The 21,432-nt window shown below is 44.1% G+C and overlaps 1 protein-coding gene across 1 annotated transcript in view; it reads right to left on the bottom strand.

Moving 5' to 3' along the window:
• The window catches only part of MYO3B (myosin IIIB), a 424,126-nt gene that overhangs the window by 136,451 nt on the left and 266,243 nt on the right, over nt 1–21,432 (bottom strand). Inside the window, exons 18-19 of the mRNA XM_029607903.1 lie at nt 17,752–17,831; nt 1,483–1,560 (exon numbers count right to left, since the gene is read on the bottom strand). Of these exons, the coding sequence (XP_029463763.1) occupies nt 1,483–1,560; nt 17,752–17,831 (158 nt within the window). The remainder of the gene's footprint in view (nt 1–1,482; nt 1,561–17,751; nt 17,832–21,432) is intronic.

The following is a 21,432-nucleotide window of genomic DNA, read 5'->3' as shown; positions in this document are numbered from 1 at the left end:
GAAAATTGAAAAAAACCCCACAAAAACCTTTTGATGTAATAGCACATATTTTTTGAAAGGTTAAGAAGTAGCAAAGCCTGGACATTTTCCTAGTCTTCGGTTCTAGCACTATATAGCCTCCTCTTTCCTTTTAAAGAATCTTTCCTGTTTTTGGATGAGAACTAAATCTTGATTTTCATGGGCACAGCCTGCCTACTGGGCTGCATTTAACCATGCGTTGTTCCTGTTGCGCAAGCTACTGAGCTCTCTAAGGACTACAGCTTTCATCCATTGCCATCCATGATCCAGTCTCCTTGGCAGTCTGTTAAGTAACAGTCAAGCAAAGCTAGTCTCCCATTAATACATCACCAAGATCGGATGCTAGCATCGGAAATAAGACTATCATGCTCCTTTGTTGTTTTGTTTTGGCTTTTTTAAAATTGAAATTAGTCCACAGTTGATTTACATGAAATAAAACAAATTTCTAAGGTAAAAGCCAGCAAGTTCTTTAACAATTATTATTTACAAGATCATTTAGGAGAAGACATGATAACAATGTGCATGTATGTAGCTATGCTGAAGAAGGGAAAATTATAGCTAATTATATACTAACAAGTATCTGCACATATGTCCAGTGCATAGAAACAGTTCTATCTATGGAAGTTCTTCCCCAAAGCCACAGAATAAGAGAAAGATATTAACGAATTAGATTCCAAGAATGAATTGAATAAACTAAGATTTGAATTTTGAATCGGTAACATCCTTAAGTAGTGACTAATTATTAGCTTTTGCTGCCTTTGGTGGTGCTGGGCTACCTTTTTTTCCAAACCTCCAGGATCCAGTCTCTAACCTCCTACCCCTTTGCCCAACTCTTCAATCTTATTCATACACAAACATATGCCTCCAACACATATTTTTACTAGGCATAGGCATTTATTTAAAATAAATACAGAAACCAGGACAAAGGAGGCCATTTTTGAGTCATTCTGAATGGAACAAACTGAAAATGGCTTCTCGTATAAATGCCCCCAACATTACAGATATTTTTGTTTTTGTAAGGAAGACATAAAGGCCTCCCAGAGACTCTCTGACCCCCTCACCCCAATACAAGCCTGGAGTGGGCCTAGCCAGGGGCTCCCCAGATCCTTCTAGCCTTCCTCCCACTAGCCAAAAATACACGAGGCCTACCCAACTGGGCCTAGCTAGGCCCTGACAAGGCCTGACACGCCCTAAAACATTGCTGTGGCCGGGGAGGTCACTGGCCTCAACTTAACCTTTCTGCTGGAGTCTAGCACCTTTTTAAAGGTCAGGAGTGATGCCCACTCACCCCTGCCCTATCTCTAGCTATTTAAAAAAGACAGCTTCCCACTGGGTTCTCAGGACAGAACTTCTAATTGTTTCTTTTGAAATGCATTGTTTTAGCTTAATTTTCATCTACTAAAAAAAAAAAAAGAAGAAAGCCTGAAATATCAAAAAGCAGATTTAATAATCTCCATGATTTACCCTAAAATAAGAAGCTACAGTTTGCCTCTTCATATTGGTAGTTTCCTCTGGATGTCGCATCATTTCCATTGTGTCAACCTGGAATAAAAAAAATCCAACCTGAGTTTAGCTTATCAGTTTCCTGTCCAAATAAAGTCAAAACTGAGATATAAAAATGCATCAATATTTTATCAAGCTGCATCTTTCCTTTGTATCCTAGTTCTTTTGGACATGTAAATATGAAAGTATTAGAAGACGTGAAAGAATAACTAGCTTCTCTTTTGACCATTTACGGTAGTTCCCATTATTTCAGAGTATGCAAATAATGCAGTGTGAAGACAGCAGTGTGGGCAGGTGTTTGTGCTTCTTACCCTTACATCATGCTGACATCATGGACTGGGCGTGCTCAGTGTGGTTTCCTTGCTTTTTCTATAGAGAACTGACATCATCATAGTATCTTTGTACATCTAAAAAGGAATGAGGTTCATGCATAGGGAAATGAGGCAGCTAATGCATTCTGCAGTTCTGAGCAGAGAGGGCCTGAAATGCCTCTTTATATGCCCATTTTTGCCCTTATCTGGCTTTTATGCAGCCTCTTTGAATAGCAAATATTTTTTCATTTGCCTGCCTAAATAGCTATTCACCTTAGCTCCTTTTATGGCCTCAAAATGAATGAATCATTCCCATAGGAGATGGTTTTTAATGCATTTAGCCTAGCATTCAGAATTCAACCTAACGGAATTGCCCCTTTAAGAAGAAATTCCACAAGAGCCACTGATTGACAAGCACTCATAGGTGCTGACTTAGTGCACTGATCATTTTTGGGTATTTCCAATTACCACAAATGTGGCAGTCACATAGTTTCTAGTCAGCAACTATGCTGAGGGTTAAATAATCTCAAGAGATTTCACAACCTGCTGCTGCTCAGTTCATCTCTTATGCAAAATTGTGAGGACTGGGATCATATCACTGTGATTACCATGTGTTAGAAATAACAAAAGAGGGAAATTCATGCAAAGAAAAATGTGATCATTAAATCTAAAAAAATATTCAAATAGCAGAAACCAGTTATCCACAAAATAAAGCAAAATTCAGAACGACCTTTGTCTCTCTAATAAGGTAATCATATATCTGTTAATAGCACATGGTAAAAATGAATTTCATGCATGTCTACATTTTTAAAAATGTACATTTCATTTATCCATTTTTTAATTCCTTACATTTATGAAAGTGGAACTTTAAAGAAAGGCAATTTACAAAAAATCTATCTCATTATGCAACAGATGAAGGAGCAATGTTGTAGCTCTCCAATCTGTATAAAAGCAGGATTGCAAGAACATCCAATCAGAATGAAAGTCACCAACTCAGGAATATTAAAAGTGATAATCTATGGAAACACCAAGTATAGTGCTTGATAGTCCATAGTAGAAATACATAGTAACATAGGGGCCGATGCAATAACTTTTGCGGAAAGCGGGTGCTGACTTTTCAGCACCCACTTTCATAACGCACACATGGCGCCCGCATGATGAGCGCTATCTCATTCACTCCGAGTAAGACGTGGGTTAAATAGGCACTAATCCCCCTATTGCATTAGGGGGTGGATTAGCACCTCTTTAACCCGTGTCCGACAGCAGGTAGTAACTGCCGCTCCATGCAGATTATCCCCATGTGTTCTGTTAAGGGTAGTAACTGCCGCTCCGTGCAGATTATCCCCATGTGTTCTGATAAGGGTAGTAACTGCCGCTCCATGCAGATTATCCCCATGTGTTCTGGTAAGGGTAGTAACTGCCGCTCCGTGCAGATTATCCCCATGTGTTCTGATAAGGGTAGTAACTGCCGCTCCGTGCAGATTATCCCCATGTGTTCTGATAAGGGTAGTAACTGCCGCTCCGTGCAGATTATCCCCATGTGTTCTGTTAAGGGTAGTAACTGCCGCTCCATGCAGGTTGCCCCCCATGCATTCTGTTAAGGATAGTAATTGTTGTTCCATGCAGGTTACCCCCATGCAGAAATGTTACAGCATCCCTTTCTTTATGCCTTTAGGGATCCACAGTGTTTGTCTCATTCCCTCTTGAATTCATTAACTGTTCTCATCTTCACCATCTCTTCCGTAAGGGCATTCCAGGCATCCACCACCCTCTCCATGAAGAAATATTTCCTGACATTGGTTCTGAGTCTTCCACCCTGGAGTTTCATATCATGACCCCTAGTTCTACAGTTCCCTTTCCAGCAGAAAAGGTTTGAAGTATGTGCATCGTTAATACCTATCAGGTATCTGAAGATCTGTATCAAATCTCCCCTGCACCTCCTCTCCTCCAGGGAAACTTCTGCTCTTTCCAGTTCCATTTTGGATTGGGAGTTATTGCAGCTTAATGTTTACATGGATGGGAAGGCTGAATAAAGAAGCACTTGTCAATTATTTGCGTGAGTGATTCCCTCTTTTACATGGAAGGGATTTGCTTGTAAATTTAGCTTTTAGATAAGGTTATTGGCTGTTTTGAGTGAGCACCCGTCTTCTACCACATTTTTTCCCTATGAAAAGCATCAAGTGGATTTCACATAACTTTGTTTCTTCTCTGTGCAATTGTCCCTGCGGGCTCATTCCTTTAAGCCAGGGGTGAGCTCTTTCAGCAAGGCGCTGTAGGTTGGATTAGGGGGAGGCACCATTCCATACAGCCACTCCCTTTGAAGGTGCTGGGTTGGTCATTCCCCTAAGGTTTATGACAGAGAGACTGTGGGAAGCGTTTTAGGTTTTTGGAGAGTTCGGTGGCAGTAAGGAGCATTTGTTTCATTCGATTTTCAGGCCTTTTTAAGGATCCAGGCAAACCCTGCCTTGGGATCCTAAGCAAGATCAGAAGCTGGTTCCTATCAGTCCATTAACTGGCTGGCTGGGACTTTCCTCTGGGCACTCAGTGGCTCCAGTGTATTATTTGGCACTTGCAGCATACCCATTGAAGGAAAAACTACACCTTTCCTTGAAAACAAGAGTAAAAAAGTCACCCCTGTCATTCTGGGCCCTGCCCTCCAACCAACAAAAAATTCCGAACCTGGGGGAAAGAGAGACTGTGAAAGAGCTATTCAGGAGTGGCTCCAGCCTCAAAGATCACCACATATCCATAGGGGTTACAAGTAATGAGTAACAACATATAGTGTCACATATTTAAACTGATGTATATAATATGTGTAATATTACAATTACTTTATTATATAATATTACTCACAATATTTTAATTCAATAATTTTTATCATATACAAACACTCAACATATTACAACTCTTTTTTTATTACAATGTAAATACATAGAGGCATCTCATTATTCTTTTAACACTTGGACATGCCAAGTGTTATTATTCTTTTAACATTATTTTTAACATTATTCTTTATATATATATTTAACATTATATATATATTTAACATTATTAAATAATGTTAAATATTTAATATATTTAACATTATTCTTTTAACCTCATGGACATGCCAGATACAATTAAGGTCTTTAAAATAATATCCTATGTTTATATTCCCAAATACATTCTTCCCCCATTCACACAACCCCTAAATAAACCCACCCTCCATATAAGACACACCTAAAAAGATTTTTTTCTTGTGTCGTGATACCCTCAATTATTATTCTATTCTTCCTACACCTCCCCCTATCCTTGTATTGGATCATATCTTATTCATGCAGTACTCCCTCGTTTCTTGTTTATAAGACACTCCTGTTTCTTGTATATACGACACTCCCTACAAGGATCCTTGTTTCGCTGATAGCTTCCTCAGGGGACAGATTATCACCCAATGTTGTGTCCATCAGTTCCCGACGCCCTCTCTCCGCCCTCCTTACCTCTTTGGCGCCTCCCTCTTTGACCGCGGGAAGATTGGCTGCTGCGGCTTCCTCCTGCCAAAGTCCTCCAGCGTCCCCAGACCGGCTAGACGCTGCAACCCACCATGTTTCCTGGAGGCCTAGGGGCGCGCGCGCGTTGCGGCCCCGACTGAAGTACCGGCGATGGCACGAACCTCAGGGGCATCCCCTTGAGATGACGTCAACCGCAACGGATATATAAGGTCTTAGAATTTGCTAACAGATTGAGTTAGCAAGGAATGGAACGGACTCGCTTCGGATTCCAAGCTACTCTGCCTCCTCGGACTTACCAGGGACACCCACTCCTTGGGGGCCTCGCTCTCTCCTTTGTTTTTCAGGTGACAGTATGGAACCAGTACTCACTTCTCGAGGGCCCTCGTTCCCAGACTTGCTCTGTATTCTCTTCTGCCTGGAAGTCATCACTGCCAACTACATCAGTGAGTTACCATTGCTCTCTCAGAGCTTTCCCTGGACCCAGGTACTCGCTCCATGGATCCGGCACAACTTAATGCCTTGCAGGCCATACCGGGCCTGGCCCAGCGCATTGAAGAGCAGCAAGATGCCTTGGAGAAACTTACAGCAGCATTTTATCAGCTACACACACAGAAGGCTCAAGGCACAGCCTCCAACCAAGAAGGTCAGTCACCAGAGGTAACTTTAAAGACTGCTGTACCACTGGCAGCTCCAATCCACTTTTCTGGAGAAATCCAGAAGACCCGGGGCTTTTTGAACCAGTGCTGCATGCACTTTGCCTTACAGCCGTCTCTATTTCCTACAGCTCTCTCTAAGACTACCTACATCCTTTCATACCTGGATGGTAGGGCCTTGTCCTGGGCATCTACCTTGTGGGAACACAAGGACTCCATTTTGCAGGTCATAGAAGGATTTATGGACTTATTTAAATCTGTTTTCGATGACCCTGCTCGAACTTCTGTAGCTGGTTCTGCTTTAGTGGATTTGAAGCAAGGCAACAGATCATTGGCTGATTTCGCCATAGAGTTCAAAACTCTTGCGGCAGAACTCCGCTGGGACCCCAGATGTCTCAAGACTCTCTTTTGCAGAGGCCTGGATGACCGTTTAAAGAACGAGCTGGTTGCTCGCCAAACACCTGACTCGCTGGACGAATTAATAGCCTTGGCCACACGGATTGATCACCGATTCCGGGACAAGGTGAAGGAACTCCAGCCTAGGGTGTTACCCGGGTTGAAACAGGCCAGTGCTGTCTCTACACCTTGGATGGTTCCAGTAATCCCTGCTGCTGATACAGATGAACTTATGCAACTTGGTCATGGACGCTTGACTCCCAAAGAGAGAAGATTTCGGAAGAAGCACGACCTTTGCATATACTGTGGTCAGCCTGGCCATGATGTATCTAGATGCTCCACTTGTCCGAAAGCACGGATGGGCCAAAGTCCTACAGGAGGACTATTGTTAGGCCTTACTGCGCCCTCTCTTACGCTCTCTCTCCCAGTCTCCTTGACCTACGGCCCAGTCACAGTTCAGACTCCTGCCCTGGTGGACTCAGGGGCAGGAGGCAACTTCATTCTCAGAAGTCTAGTGGAATATTTGAGGATCCCCCTCATCAAGTTGAAAAACCCACTACGATTATCCTCCATTCATGGAGAGCCCTTACCGGGAGATGTGACTTGCCAAACTGAATCAGTTACTCTCCGCACTGGATCTCTTCATACGGAATCGCTCTCCTTCTTCGTACTGGAAAAGGCCTTGCACCCTATCGTCCCGGGGTTACCCTGGTTGCAAGTACACCAACCCCAATTCTACTGGGCATCTCTGGATCTCTCCCACTGGGGCCCAGAATGTCATGGGAAATGCCTTAAGGAGATATTGCCTGTTATAGGCACACCTGCGCCTCCAGCAGTACCGGGTCTGCCACTCCAGTACACCCCCTTCGGGGATATATTCTCCAAAGAAGTAGTTGATATTCTTCCTCCACTGGCGCCCTGACTGTGTCATACGACAGAAGTCTAAAACTGAGTCTCTGAAAGGACAGGTGCACTCTCTCTCAGCATTTGAGAATAAAGCAACATTGGAAGACATTGAACAAAATCTCCAGAAGGACTTTATCTGACCATTAGAGCCGCCAGCTGGTGTGGACATTTGCTTTGGGGGAAAGGTAGATGATCCGATACCCAGTGAATGTTCTGCAATATCTCAAGACGAAGACAATACACTAACCAGCGAATGTTCTTCAATATCTCAAGACGAAGATAATACACTAACCAAGGAATGTTCTTCAATATCTCAAGATGAAGATAATACACTAACCAGTGAATGTTCTTCAGTATCTCAAGATGAAGATGATACTACTCCTAGTGAACTTTCCTCTATATCTCAAGACTCATTTATCATCAATACAGAAGATGAATTAGAACTCAAAATCACAGAGATTCTGGATGTTTGTAAAAGAGGCAAGACTTTTGAATACCTTCTAAAGTGGGAAGGTTTCGGCCCCGAAGTGATCTCTTGGGAGCCTCAGACCAATATCCTGGACAAAGAGATGCTTCATCAGTTCCACCTCACGCATCCTTCAAAACCTAAGCCTGGTACCCAAAGAGGAAATCATTCTTTGAAGGGGGGTACTGTTGTGTCCATTGGTTCCCGACGCCCTCTATCCGCCCTCCTTACCTCTTTGGCACCTCCCTCTTCGACCGCGGGAAGATTGGCTGCTGCGGTGTCCTCCTGCATCCCTAGACCGGCTAGATGCTGCAACTCGCCATGTTTCCTGGAGGCCTAGGGGCGCACGCACGGTGCGGCCCCGACTGAAGTACCGGCGATGGCGTGAACCTCAGGGGCGTCCCCCTGAGATGACGTCACCCGCAACGGATATATAAGGTCTTAAGAATTTGCTAACAGATTGAGTTAGCAAAGAATGGAACAACTCGCTTCGGATTCCAAGCTACTCTGCCTCCTCGGACTTACCAGGGGTACCCGCTCCTCAGGGGCCTCGTGCTCTCCTTTGTTTTTCAGGTGACAGTCTGGAACTGGTACTCGCTCCTTGAGGGCCCTCGTTCTCAGACTTGCTCCGTATTCTCTTCTGCCTGGAAGTCATCACTGCCAACTACATCAGTGAGTTACCATCGCTCTCTCAGAGCTTTCCCTGGAACCAGGTACTCGCTCCTCGAGGGCCTGTACATTCCAGCTCCTGGGCTTCTATGAGACATTGTGTGAGTGTTACCATCAGGTTCGGTACATGAACTCTGCATACCCTGCCTACTTACTATATTTCAGTTTCTCTACAGCTCAGCCTCCAGGGATTGCTGTTCCAGTATCTGAGGGACTACAGCTCAGCCGGGCATTCCAGCTCACTACTGCCACCTCTGGTGGTTCAGTATACTGTCTAATAAAAGAACTAGTGTGTGTCTGTCTCCTAACTCTGAGCCTGACCGGTGGTCCCTCTCGGGATCTTCCCCCGGGGGCATGGTCATCTGCCACTGGTCCAAGGATTCACCCACAACTCTCCTAAATAACAACACCCGATTCTAATTTCTCAATTGATGTTGCTTCTCATCCCAATATCACTTTAATGTAAGATAAATAGATCTAACTATAATTGACCTTCCACCATCCCTTTACAACTACTATCAAAATATACTACTTACATCAACATTCACATTTTCTGTTCATGTCCACCAATGATTTCACTTAATACCACCTATAAAAATAGTTTAAACAGTTTATTAATTGATATAACCTCTATCCAACCCAAGCTCCCAATTCAAAGAAACATAATATCTTACTCATCCAAATATCCTCAATACCCGTCTTATTCTGTATGACTCTTCAATAATTAACTCTGCACACATTCCATCACAATTTCTTCATTAATCTGGCTCAGGTTCCATTCGCCTACTCAAATCACGCATAATGTTTAAAATTAACTAACTGCAGTATTAATTATCTTTAGCCAACACAACATCCATCTGACGACTATCCCATATTACCTACCTTCACTATTCATCAATGAAGTCGGTCCACAATATCTCAATTCATTTGTCTCCACCAAACCTCCATTTCCCTTCGCTCAGGAAACCAAAGTCACAGCATTTTTCTCACAACTGTTCCAAAACCAATTAGCCACCAAACCGCAAAAGTTATCTCACTACTGACCATCAAACAAACAGTGTTTAGACAAGGCCTTAAGATGGTGTCTTCGACCGATCACGGCACAGCCACACCCGATCACGTACAAACGCGTCTTAGTTTCCACAACTCTCGCGAGAAAATCATCATTACTTTGTGCACCTCAACAAGACAGCAGTTTGACCTATACATTTTAAACCCGTAATAACCTGCCCCCTTTTTCAAAATAGGCAAAATAGGCTCGGCGCACACAGGAGGGGTTTTAAAGGGTTACACGCGTATATTGTCTCTATCACAAATGTTATTGCCGTAATTGCCAATTATACTGTCCCACAAAAAATGGGATTTATAACCAGCAATAAATTTTGTGTAGGGTAATGGTTTCATACTAATACTCAGCGTCGCCACCCATGGGATCGTGACAATCCGTTCTTTAATCGTTAACTCACCACCTCCATCCTATGTTTAATTGTAAAATTCATCTTTAATATATTCTTATAATGCAACATGCGATAATAAAATTTGTTTATTTCATATAAATATTTTTTGAAACAAATTTTTTTCTTTTTCTATGTGTGCTCAACAGCCTCTATGTTTCTCACACCACCCTCAATGTTATTCTTTTGCTCTTAATCAATGAATGCTTCTCCGTTATTTCTCAATAAAGCAATGTCAATGATATACTTAGCTCTTTGGTTAGTACTTCATTTTTCCTTTGCTCTTTCATTGCGAAATATCCGACCTGCACAAGTTTCGGTTGTCGCAAACCCTTCATGAAAAAGGTATCACTCAATCATGCTTTCCATTTTTAATTTGCGCAGAGACGCGCAGAGGAAATGTGTGTTACACCAAGGACGCTCTGAGGATGTTTGTTACATCACATTACTTTAGATGGTAAAATAAAAAATGGAAAGCACGAGTGATACCTTTTTCATGAAGGGTTTGCGAAAAACAATTCCTGAAGAAGGCTGGTTGCCGAAACTTGTGCAAGTCAGATATTTCGCAATGAAAGAACAAAGGAAAAATGAAGTACTAACCAAAGAGCTAAGTATACCATTGACATTGGTTTATTGAGAAATAACGGAGGAGCATTTATTGATTAAGAGCAAAAGAATAACACTGAGGGCGGTGTGAGAAACACAGAGGATGTTGTACACACATAGAAAAAGAAAAATATTTGTTTCAAAAAATATTTATATGAAATAAACAAATTTTATTAACGCATGTTGCATTATAAGAATATATTAAAGATGAATTTTACAATTAAACATAGGATGGAGGTGGTGAGTTAACAATTAAAGAACGGATTGTCACGACCCCATGGGTGGGGACGCTGAGTATTAGTATGAAACCATCACCCCTTCCTACACAAAATTTATTGCTGGTTATAAATCCCATTTTTTGTGGGACAGTATAATTGGCAATTACAGCAATAACATTTGTGATAGAGACAATTTTCACTAAGTTAAATATTTTTACATTAAAGGTATATTGGAACCTGGTGTTGAGATCGGGTTGAAAGAAAGGAATCTTCAGCTACTGCAGCATTTTTTGTTAACTCCTGACTGCCTACTCCTGGGACATCTGGGAGTAAGTAATGTAAATATTTCTTTTAGCGCCAAGCTACACAAAGGAAGAGATTTCACTATAAAAATTTGCAGCGATCTTGGGAAACAAATGTAGCCCTCTTCCTGGTGTAAGTGGTTAGCTGGGGGGGGGGGGGGTGCAGGGGCGGAGGATGGTGCCCACTCACTACCAGGACTTATTCCCAACTCAGTCCTGCAAACTTGGCATGGATTCTTCAAAGGGGGGGGGGGGTGGTTTAATCCCCAGGGCCCAAGGCGTTTAAATGGTGTTAATGAAGTGAACACCCCTCGAGGTACAGCGTTCCAAAATTAAAAGTTTCTACTGGCCAGGTCAAATAAAATAGTTACAAGTGGTATAATCTGAAAACTCTTAGAATCCACAGACACCCTCCTGGGATCCTCTCACTTTTTCTTGGGGTTTAAGGCTCCCTTGGACAGATACAGGACTCCTGGCCTCTCAAGGACCCCTCTTGGTACCTGCTTCTCCAATGCCAGAAACTCTCCTCACATGCCTCTCCTTCTGCATCAGATGGGCAGCTCTCTCTTTCTGTTTTTCCATACGTTTGGTCAGCTCTGGACAGGCACCCAACACTCATTTCTCACTGTTCCTATGAAGATCTTCATTCAGCTTGTTAAGTCCCCTCTGGACAGGCAGCTGACACTTACTTCTCGCTGTTCCTATGAAGATCTTCATTCACCTTGATCTCCAATCAGGGTCTTCTTTTCCACAGTGTAAGACAAGTCTAGGGTGAGAGGTTTACTCCCCCAGAACAGGGATATTCGCCACCCCAGTGATGAAAACAAGAACAATTACTTTTATTAAAGTATCAGAGGTACCGCCACAGGGAACTGTCTGTGTGACCCTCTTTACTTACTGAACACTGGAGCAACACACTCTCACAAGAGGCCAGAGACTTCCTTCTTATCAGTCTCCAGACTCCTAAGCCTTCTGAAGAGAACACTCTCAGGCTTCTCTCTACCCGGGCCTGCACCATTATGGCCATTGCTAGAGGGCACAGGCAGTGCCATTGCTTTTATTTCACTCACTACTCTACCAATCTCAACATGCTCTCCACTGGGAGGAGCAGAGACCTAGTGAAGAGTCAACAGGCCACTTTACAGAATCCACATGGAGACATGGATCCAGTGAAAAATCCTTGCTGGGTTTTAAAGTTCTTTTGAAGCAGATATTTTGAAAAAAATATTTTGGACCCCTGAAGCAGGCTTTTTTATGTTGAAAGACAGCTATTGGTAAGGCCATGGATTTGGTGATATACAGTTTTAAATAGACAGCAAATGTAGAACAGCCCAAAATAAGTAAATCCAACTAACTTACCCTTTATTCAATCAATGTTATTTTAAGTACAAAAACAAATGTATAAATTTTAAAGCCTATAGAAAAAAATAAATCAATATTAAGATCTAAATGTTTCATTTAATACTGAAAAATGTAAATAAATCACAATTATAAATTTTTATGAACTAATACCTCCCCACACACCTTATTTATTTCTTTATTTGTTTTTATATACCGACATTCACCCAAGGGTATCACATCGGTTTACATAATAGTGTGATTGTTATGCTCAGGCTTGTGGACCCTTGGGCCGACGAGGGGATGTACACCTTGCGGAGGATCCGTAGGTTCTCTCGTCGGGTGGCGAGGCAGGACAGAGGAGGAGAGCAGCTGACCCTTGGCACTGAAGACAGAAGCTACTGTGGAGATGGACAAGGAGATGAGCAGATGAGCGGTCTTCACCACTGGTGGTCTGCGGTCTCCCCGGGAGGAGCCCAAAGAGACCCGACTGCTGGGACTTAGGTGGACCTAGAGAGGTCAGGGTATCGGTGCAAAGGCCAACTGGAGCTTCGCCCTGGGAGCCCGAGGTCCCCCCAGGAGGAGCCCGTAGGGACCCAGGCCGCTGGGACTTAGGTGGGCCCTTGGAGATGTTGGTCTTGAAGGAGTCCTAGGTCAAGTGCCAGAGGGTCGACGCTCACCAGTCCGAAGTCGTGTACCAGAGAATCACTGCTTGCCAATCCGAAGTCAGGAACCAGAGAATCACCGTAAGCCAATCCGAAGTCAGGAACCAGGAACACCAAGACGAAGCAGGAACCAGAGTCCGAGCACAAGGAACTCACTGAAGCAAGCAGACTAGACAGTGTTGGAGGACGTTGCCAAGTCGAGGAATGGTCAGAGGAAGTCTCCTTATATACTTCCTCTGGCCCTGGAGGTAAGAACCAGCTGCAGGCAATTAAAGGGACGAGGTCCCTTTAACTCTGGTGAAGGGGCGTGGCCTCGCGTCCAAGGATGGCGGCGGCCATCTTGGATCCAGGCCGCGGAGGAGAGCAGCAGCGGCCGCGCGGGAGGAGCAGGGACGGCTCCGATCCCGGCGGCCAGCCCGAAGGCCTGCACTGCCGCGCGGGGGTGCGGAGCTCGGGGCAGGGCAGTCGGCCCCGACGCTGCCCTGGTCGTCGAGGAGGTAGGGGGCCGCGCCCGCGGAACACAACAGTGATAACAGGTCATATTATCTTGACATTGTAAAACTACAGCTATGTAGATCTGATCATCCCCACACTTCCATGCATACACACTCACCATCATTCATACAAACATTCATTAAAAAAACAACTAAAAAATCATATACAGAGAATACTGTGAACAATTTCAAAAACCACTCCTGGAACAAAGTACTTAGCTTATAATAATGTACATTGAAAGGTCCAGATGTAATATTCCAAAAGTTCTCTTTGGAATATTACATCTGGAATATTTTGGAACTTTCAATGGACATTGAATAAAGGGTAAATTAGTTGGATTTACTTATTTTGGGCAGTTCTACATTTGGTGCCTGTTTGAGTCATCATAAATAAAACAGCAGGGGCAGTCAGGGAGTTGTGTTGATAGTGATATACAGTTTTAGCCTGTTCTCTTTTTGTGCTTTTCTAAATGATATTTTGAAATTTAATTTTTATTTGATTTTTAAAAATAGACTTTTTATGGTACATGATTAAAACTGTAGATGCACATGACATTATTTTTTTTTCCCAAGCGCTGTTAACAGTTTTATGACAGCCATGTGTTGTTATGTGCAAGCGCAGGATTCAAGAGCAGGGCAGCAAAAATACATGCGAGAAGTAAAGATTACTTCCTTTGAAAGACCCAAGAGGAACCAGTGATCAATGAACAAAACCCCAACCCGACCAAAAAAAAGTGAAATAGTAAATGGCCTAATACAGCCCCCAATTCAACAGAATCATGTCTCAGTCTAAACTAACATAAAACAATCTTACCTCTTTCTTTGAAAACAAAATTAAGAACTTCTGCCAACAATCAAGACCTTTCCCATACTGAAATTAAAATAAGCTTTATCCTCCCTCCCCCCCGCCCCCCCCAAAAGAAAATACTAGAGATATGGGACTCATTCTTCTCAATAAATGAAGAGGGCAGTTTGACTTTTTCCCTTCCAAGTTAGTGAAGCTAGCAAGTGGGGGCCTCAAAACATGGGCATCCAGAAATGTAAACTTCTCTTTTTCTGAAAGAATTACCTACAGACCATTACTAAAAATGGTCACTCTGGATCCAGACAAACCAGAAAACTACCATCCACCGTCTAATATCCCATTTCTGGGGAAACTGGTGAACAATTGCAACTAAATGACTGGATGACAGAGAGAAACTGGTTGGATCCCTACCAATCAGGAGTCCCAAAAGGCCACCAAACAGAAACAATCCTTGTTCCTTGCTAGATGATCTACTTCGATACCAAGATAGAGGCCAGGCACTAGTCTTAGTGCTACTGGATTTCACAGTAGCGTTTGATACTGTAGGTCACAACATCATGCGATCAAAACTAGCAGAGGCTGGACTAAGTGGCAAAGTTATAGCCTGGTTCATCTTTTTTTTGTTGCGCTGGAGGTGGATTCTTGGACTGAGGTGGGGTTGATGCAACCCGCAGGCAAGGGCCTACGGGACCTCACCATCAGCAGGTGGACTGGGCTGAAGCTAGAGGCCACTGGAGCTTCACCTGTACCAGCCCACATTCCCCTCGGGTTGAACCTTTAGGTGCCAGGGCCGGCAGGACTTAGGCAGGCCTCAAGATTGGTCGTCAAATGCAGGTAATTCAGCAGCCAGCAGGTGGCGTAGCTCTATCCTGGACTGGTCCCAGTACAGGAACCCAAGTACCAAGGAACGAGGATTGACTGAAGGTGCTTGAGCAAAGAAAGGCCGGAGCCTTAGGAGCCCACGTCCAGAGGATAGGGAAAGCGGCTTCACTGTCAAACTTGAATGAGAGCTGGCGGCAATGGGAAGGTGTAACAAGCAACGTAGAACTCTCGACACAAAGGAGTCTATAGCGTGGTCATCCGTAGCAATGGTCAGGGCACGGAGAAGGCAGGCGTGGTCAGACGTAGCAATAGTCAAGGCACGAAGAAGGCAGGCGTGGTCAGGCATAGCAATGGTCAAGGCACAGAGAAGACAGGAGTCATCAGGCATAGCAATGGTCAAGGCACGGAGAAGGCAGGTGTAGTCGGACGTAGCGGAGATCAGGCTTGGAGAAGGCAGGCAAGGTCAGACGTAGCAGAGGTCGGCACCAGGAGGTCAATCAGAGTACAGACAAGATGAACGAGGAATCAGAACTTGGAGACAATCAGGAACACCGATCAAGGAAGACGGAGGCAACGAGTACTCAGAACCAAACAGGGAACCGAGGAGACCTGTTGCAAAGGCCACGCTATGGTGTGAGGCCTGAGCATTTATACGCTGAAGGATCTGACATCAGCATCCAGGTCCGTGGCCAGGTTCCCGCCGCGGGCCCTTTAAAAGGTTTACTGATGCGCGCGTGCCTAGGGAGGGGCACGGCATCTCTCCACGAACCCCGCGGAGAGGCCCGACGGATGGAGGCATCCTGGCTGGAAGTCCCGGGAAGTGGAGCAGGGCCGGAGGTGCTGGCAGGAGCCCGAGGTCAGAGCCGGCGGCCCACTGCCGCAAGCGATGGGGAGCTTAGAAAAGTGAGAGGGCCGCACCGCAGGGCTGCTGCGGGCGGTAAGCGTAACATTTTTCTGCTTGATAGGCTGATATTTCGTCAACACCCTGGACCCCGTAATGTAGAGTCCCCAGGGCTCACTATTATCACCAGGACTTTTCAACATACACCTAAAACCATTAGCATAGTTGATCTGAACCTTTGATATAAAAGTCTCTGCTCTGCTCATATTACCAATGAACCCGGGCCCATCAAGAACCATTAAAAACACTAAAAGCATGTATTTTACAGCCATCCAAGAATGGAGAAAAAAATCCCCCCAAACTCCATCTAAATCGAAAAAAAACAGAGGATCTTTGGATACAAAACATGCACAGACAGGTCTTTAATTTGAAAATCCCATTCAGAGCCTATGAACCCCAGAGTCCTGCTGGATTCAGAGCTCACCAGATTTCCACAAATCTAAGCTGCAGTAATAAGCTGTCAATTTCAACTTCATAATCTACAAAGACTGACCCTCTCATTGAAAAGAAAAATCTAACTACAGTAGTCCATGCTATGGCAAATTCATAGCTGGATTACTGTAATGCACTGAACAAAAGTCTAATACTCCTGACAATACAAAACTGCAGTGCATGATGACTGATAGAAGGATGTAAACCACTTGACCACATCACACCCATCCTAAACAAACTACACCGGTGACCAATACTGTACAGAGCAAAATTCAAAACTTTGATGTTTACGGTTGTAAGAAGAGACAGATCGATCTACTTGAGTGAAAGACTTCCCTTGATGCCTTCCTGACAACTCGGACCATCAATGTCAATTCCATCGCCAAAAGAAATCAAAAGAACAGAAAGCCGCAACCGATCCACCGCGAGTGTAGCACCTGCCCTCTGGAACTCCCTACCAGAGCTCCACCAATACATGACTATATACACTTCAGGAAGCAAATACAAGCCTGGCTCTTCTGACAGGCCTTTCTTGCCAAAACCCAGAACTCAAAGATGCTAACTTGACTAAGGTAAACTGCCTGGCATTACCTCAAATGACTTAAACATGCTGCTACAAACAAATGTTTGGCTAACGTGTTTTCTTTTTCAATAATTATTTCTTTATTGATTTTAAATCATATTCACAAAACATGATATAAACTAGGAAAAGGAAACAAAAAAGAAGTCGGAAATGCAGTGATGCAATTACATACAAAACCACATCCTAAATGCAAAGTCCTCTTTATTCTGGAGCAGTTATATTTAAAAAAAACAAACAAAAATTGTTAAATCAGCTCACTAACCTATCTTAGAAACCAATAACATCAAGAAAACGTATCCAAAATGTTTGTTATAGTGTTAGTTTTGAGTTAGTCACTAGTATTTTTGCGGTGTTGCTGATCAAGCTTAGACAATGTTGCTGATCTATAAATTAGTCCTGAGATGCACCATTTTATTACCAAGTTGAAAATGTGTTTACTGCCGCTATTCTAATTTGTTATACATCTTTTAATTGTGAAACTACCAATGACCTCTGTTTGTATGCTGTAAACCGCTCTGGGTGAATTTCATATTCAAGGTGGGTAATGAATCTAAGTAATAAATGATAAATATACAGTCAAGGTTTTACAAATGGACAGTATAATTTAAAATTGCTAGGGAAAAGTTTCCACAAAGCAAGTCGGTGTCAATATTTCCATTGGAGGAAAACCTAAAATCTCCTTTCATGCCACTGTTTCCACATATGCTAATCGGTTACAAACCTTGATGCGTCCTGCACTAAGTTTTGGAGGTAAAGACCTGGAAGCTGCTGTTATTCTTGCTCTGGACTGAGCCAAGTTACCTGGCAAAAAAAACAAAACAAAACATTGAAACGCAAATTAAAAGAGCACTCATGGGATTTAACTCAAAAGGAGACAATCTAAAAGGTGGAAAGATAGTACTAGGACAACAGAGGAGAGGAGGATACTTATCAGGCACCACTGAACTTGAGCTATTAAATCCAGCTGTTTAGGCTGTGGACTAGCAGCCTTAGATAAATAGCGAGAGGTATGGGAGATGTAACTGTGTCTTCACAGGAAGAATTCAATCATAAAGCAGCATGCTCTTGGACTGACTGTATCAGATTGGCATAGAACTGGAAACCTGAGAATCTCAGGAACAGCAACAAAAAGGCAGAACTGCTGAAAGGTAATTAAAGCCTTCCTCTCCAAACCAGAAGGGTTTCAAAAGAGACGAGAGCAGTGACTCTGGTATTGAATAACATACACTTTGCTGTACAAGCAAGGGTACTTTAATCAATGTAATAAGGAAAATTTGCAAAAGGATTAAGAAAAGTACTTCTTTTTTGCCCTTTGAAAAGCTGCAGACCAGCCTTTTCCTGCACGTCATTTTCTCAGGAGACTCCTAGGCAAACAGCTTTAGAACGCGGGTCAAAAAGCATTTACCAGAGCTTATCACTTCTCCCGATGGTGTGTTTGTCTGCAAAATCTGCTCCATCAAACACACAGAAAATAAAGATGTAGGCTGTGAGGGTAGAGGGGGAAGTGATGTGGACCAGGCATGTGCAACACACTCTGCGCATTTCAAAGTTTTAGTAGGCCCAGCACAAGATGTCCAAATGTTTTCTCTGGCTATATCTTCAGAAGCTAAACTGTGATTAATAGCACTGAAAGAACCCTTTGAAGCAGGATTGGTGACATCAAAGTCCTAATCCATGGGTGGCAGGATTTTTTGTAATGAGTGGGAAGCATTTTAACACATTTCAAAGGATTTACAGCATGAATAAACAATGGGCTTCTGCAGATGTGCCGCACACCTTGCAGAAATATAACACATAAATATGTTACAAGCTTAATTTATATGCAAATAGTGCTAGCCGTTCTTTCAGATGTTAAGCATGTTGTTTATAGCGATGCTGTGCTGTTTGGTATGTAAAAGGCCCATGGCTAGCACCACACTTTAAAAACAAAACAAAACATAGGGAGGTCGATATTCAAAAGTCATTTAGAGGAGCTAAATCGGGGTCTTCCGGGAGGCGTTTCCAGGAGGCGCGGAGTTAGCTGTATTAGTTATGAGACTAACTCTGGTCACAACGTAGGGCTGTCCTTATCTGAGCAACTTAACTGTAGCTGAATATCGGCCCCAGGGTTTTTTTTTAAACTGACAATTATATAATAAAAACAGGATAAGCATCACAATAACTTTCTGGCTAAAAAAATACAATTGGAGGAGAAGCCTGGTGGTGGGAGCAGTGAGCTCTGAATCAGGGAAGCCAGGGTTCAAATCCTACTGACACTTCTTGTGACTTCTCCCTCCATTGCCTCAGATTCAAGCCAAGGGCTTGATTAAAGCTTTTCTCCCATTCTGTGTCAATGGGAAAAATGTTTAAAAAATGAGGTTCTTAGATTGCAAGCCCTCTGGAGATGGGGAAATACCCACAGTACCTGAATCTACTCTGCTTTGAAGTGCCATAAAAGGTGGAATATAAACAAAACCAAATAAATATCTATCTATATCTAAATAAATATCTACACAAAGCATTCTAGGCTCAGTAATAAGAATCTGTGCCATATATCACACACTTCAACTAGATGAAGAAAAATGCAAATCATCTGAAAGCAATCTAGACCAGAACTGGCAGCCGGAGATGGTAATCTTCTGAGTCACAGAAACGCTTTCCTGATTTCTGCTCTCTCTTTTTTATCAGATTGCTTTGCATGAGGGAATAATGCACAAACCTTTCAGGTTAGGAGCCAAATTACAATTTTTTTCTTACTCCGGGGGGCAGGCGAGCAATTTTTGCAAAGAAATTCATACCACCAAAAATGTGTATTTTTATGAGCAAGCTTCAAATAAGACAAATATAGTCACTTATTTTTTTCATTACTATTAAGAATGAACATAGATTTTAATGAGATGTCTAACATGGAGGCAGCAAACTTCAGTTTGTCTGTATGTTACTGACAGGAAGTAGCTGTAGGCAGGTAGACAAACCCAGAACATAAATTCTGGGTGAAGGAGCAGGCGACTCAGTAGCTCAGGCAGGGACCCCAGCCAAAGAGAAGTGCAGTACCGGTAGCCCAAGCAGTGGGGCAGCAGGGATTTCAGGACCCTCCAGCAGAAGAGGAAGCGGCACTGGCAGAACAGAGTTGTGCAGCTGGCAGCCAAAGAAGAGGGGGGGCGCTCCCAGCTGGAGAGGCATGGGCTGAGGGACAGAGTGTACCAAAATGCCCCTCTCATCCTCCCCAGGCACGCACACACACAAGTACACACACCAAAATGCCCCTCTCATCCTCCCCAGGCACGCACACGCACACACACACAAGTACACACACCAAAATGCCCCTCTCATCCTCCCCAGGCACGCACACGCACAAGTACGCACACCAAAATGCCCCTCTCATCCTCCCCAGGCACGCAGACGCACACACACAAGTACGCACACCAAAATGCCCCTCTCATCCTCCCCAGGCACGCAGACGCACACACACACACACAAGTACGTACACCAAAATGCCCCTCTCATCCTCCCCAGGCACGCACACGCACACACACAAGTACACACACCAAAATGCCCCTCTCATCCTCCCCAGGCACGCAGACGCACACACACAAGTACACACACCAAAATGCCCCTCTCATCCTCCCCAGGCACGCACACGCACACACACACAAGTACACACACCCAAAATGCCCCTCTCATCCTCCCCAGGCACGCACACGCACACACACACAAGTACACACACCAAAATGCCCCTCTCATCCTCCCCAGGCACGCACACGCACACACACACAAGTACACACACCAAAATGCCCCTCTCATCCTCCCCAGGCACGCACACGCACACACACACAAGTACACACACCAAAATGCCCCTCTCATCCTCCCCAGGCACGCACACACACACACACACACAAGTACACACACCAAAATGCCCCTCTCATCCTCCCCAGGCACGCACACGCACACACACAAGTACGCACACCAAAATGCCCCTCTCATCCTCCCCAGGCACGCACACGCACACACACAAGTACGCACACCAAAATGCCCCTCTCATCCTCCCCAGGCACGCAGACGCACACACACACACACAAGTACACACACCAAAATGCCCCTCTCATCCTCCCCAGGCACACAGACGCACACACACACACAAGTACACACACCAAAATGCCCCTCTCATCCTCCCTAGGCACACAGACGCACACACACACACAAGTACGCACACCAAAATGCCCCTCTCATCCTCCCCAGGCACACAGACACACACACACACAAGTACGCACACCAAAATGCCCCTCTCATCCTCCCCAGGCACGCAGACACACACACACACACAAGTACACACACCAAAATGCCACTCTCATCCTCCACAGGCACGCACACGCACAAGTACGCACACCAAAATGCCCCTCTCATCCTCCCCAGGCACGCAGAC

This window comes from Rhinatrema bivittatum, chromosome 6 (genome assembly GCF_901001135.1).
Source record: "Rhinatrema bivittatum chromosome 6, aRhiBiv1.1, whole genome shotgun sequence".
Lineage (NCBI taxonomy): Eukaryota > Metazoa > Chordata > Amphibia > Gymnophiona > Rhinatrematidae > Rhinatrema > Rhinatrema bivittatum.
The sequence above is the reverse complement of the archived record's forward strand: the minus strand, read 5'-3'. Positions and strand labels throughout refer to the sequence as shown.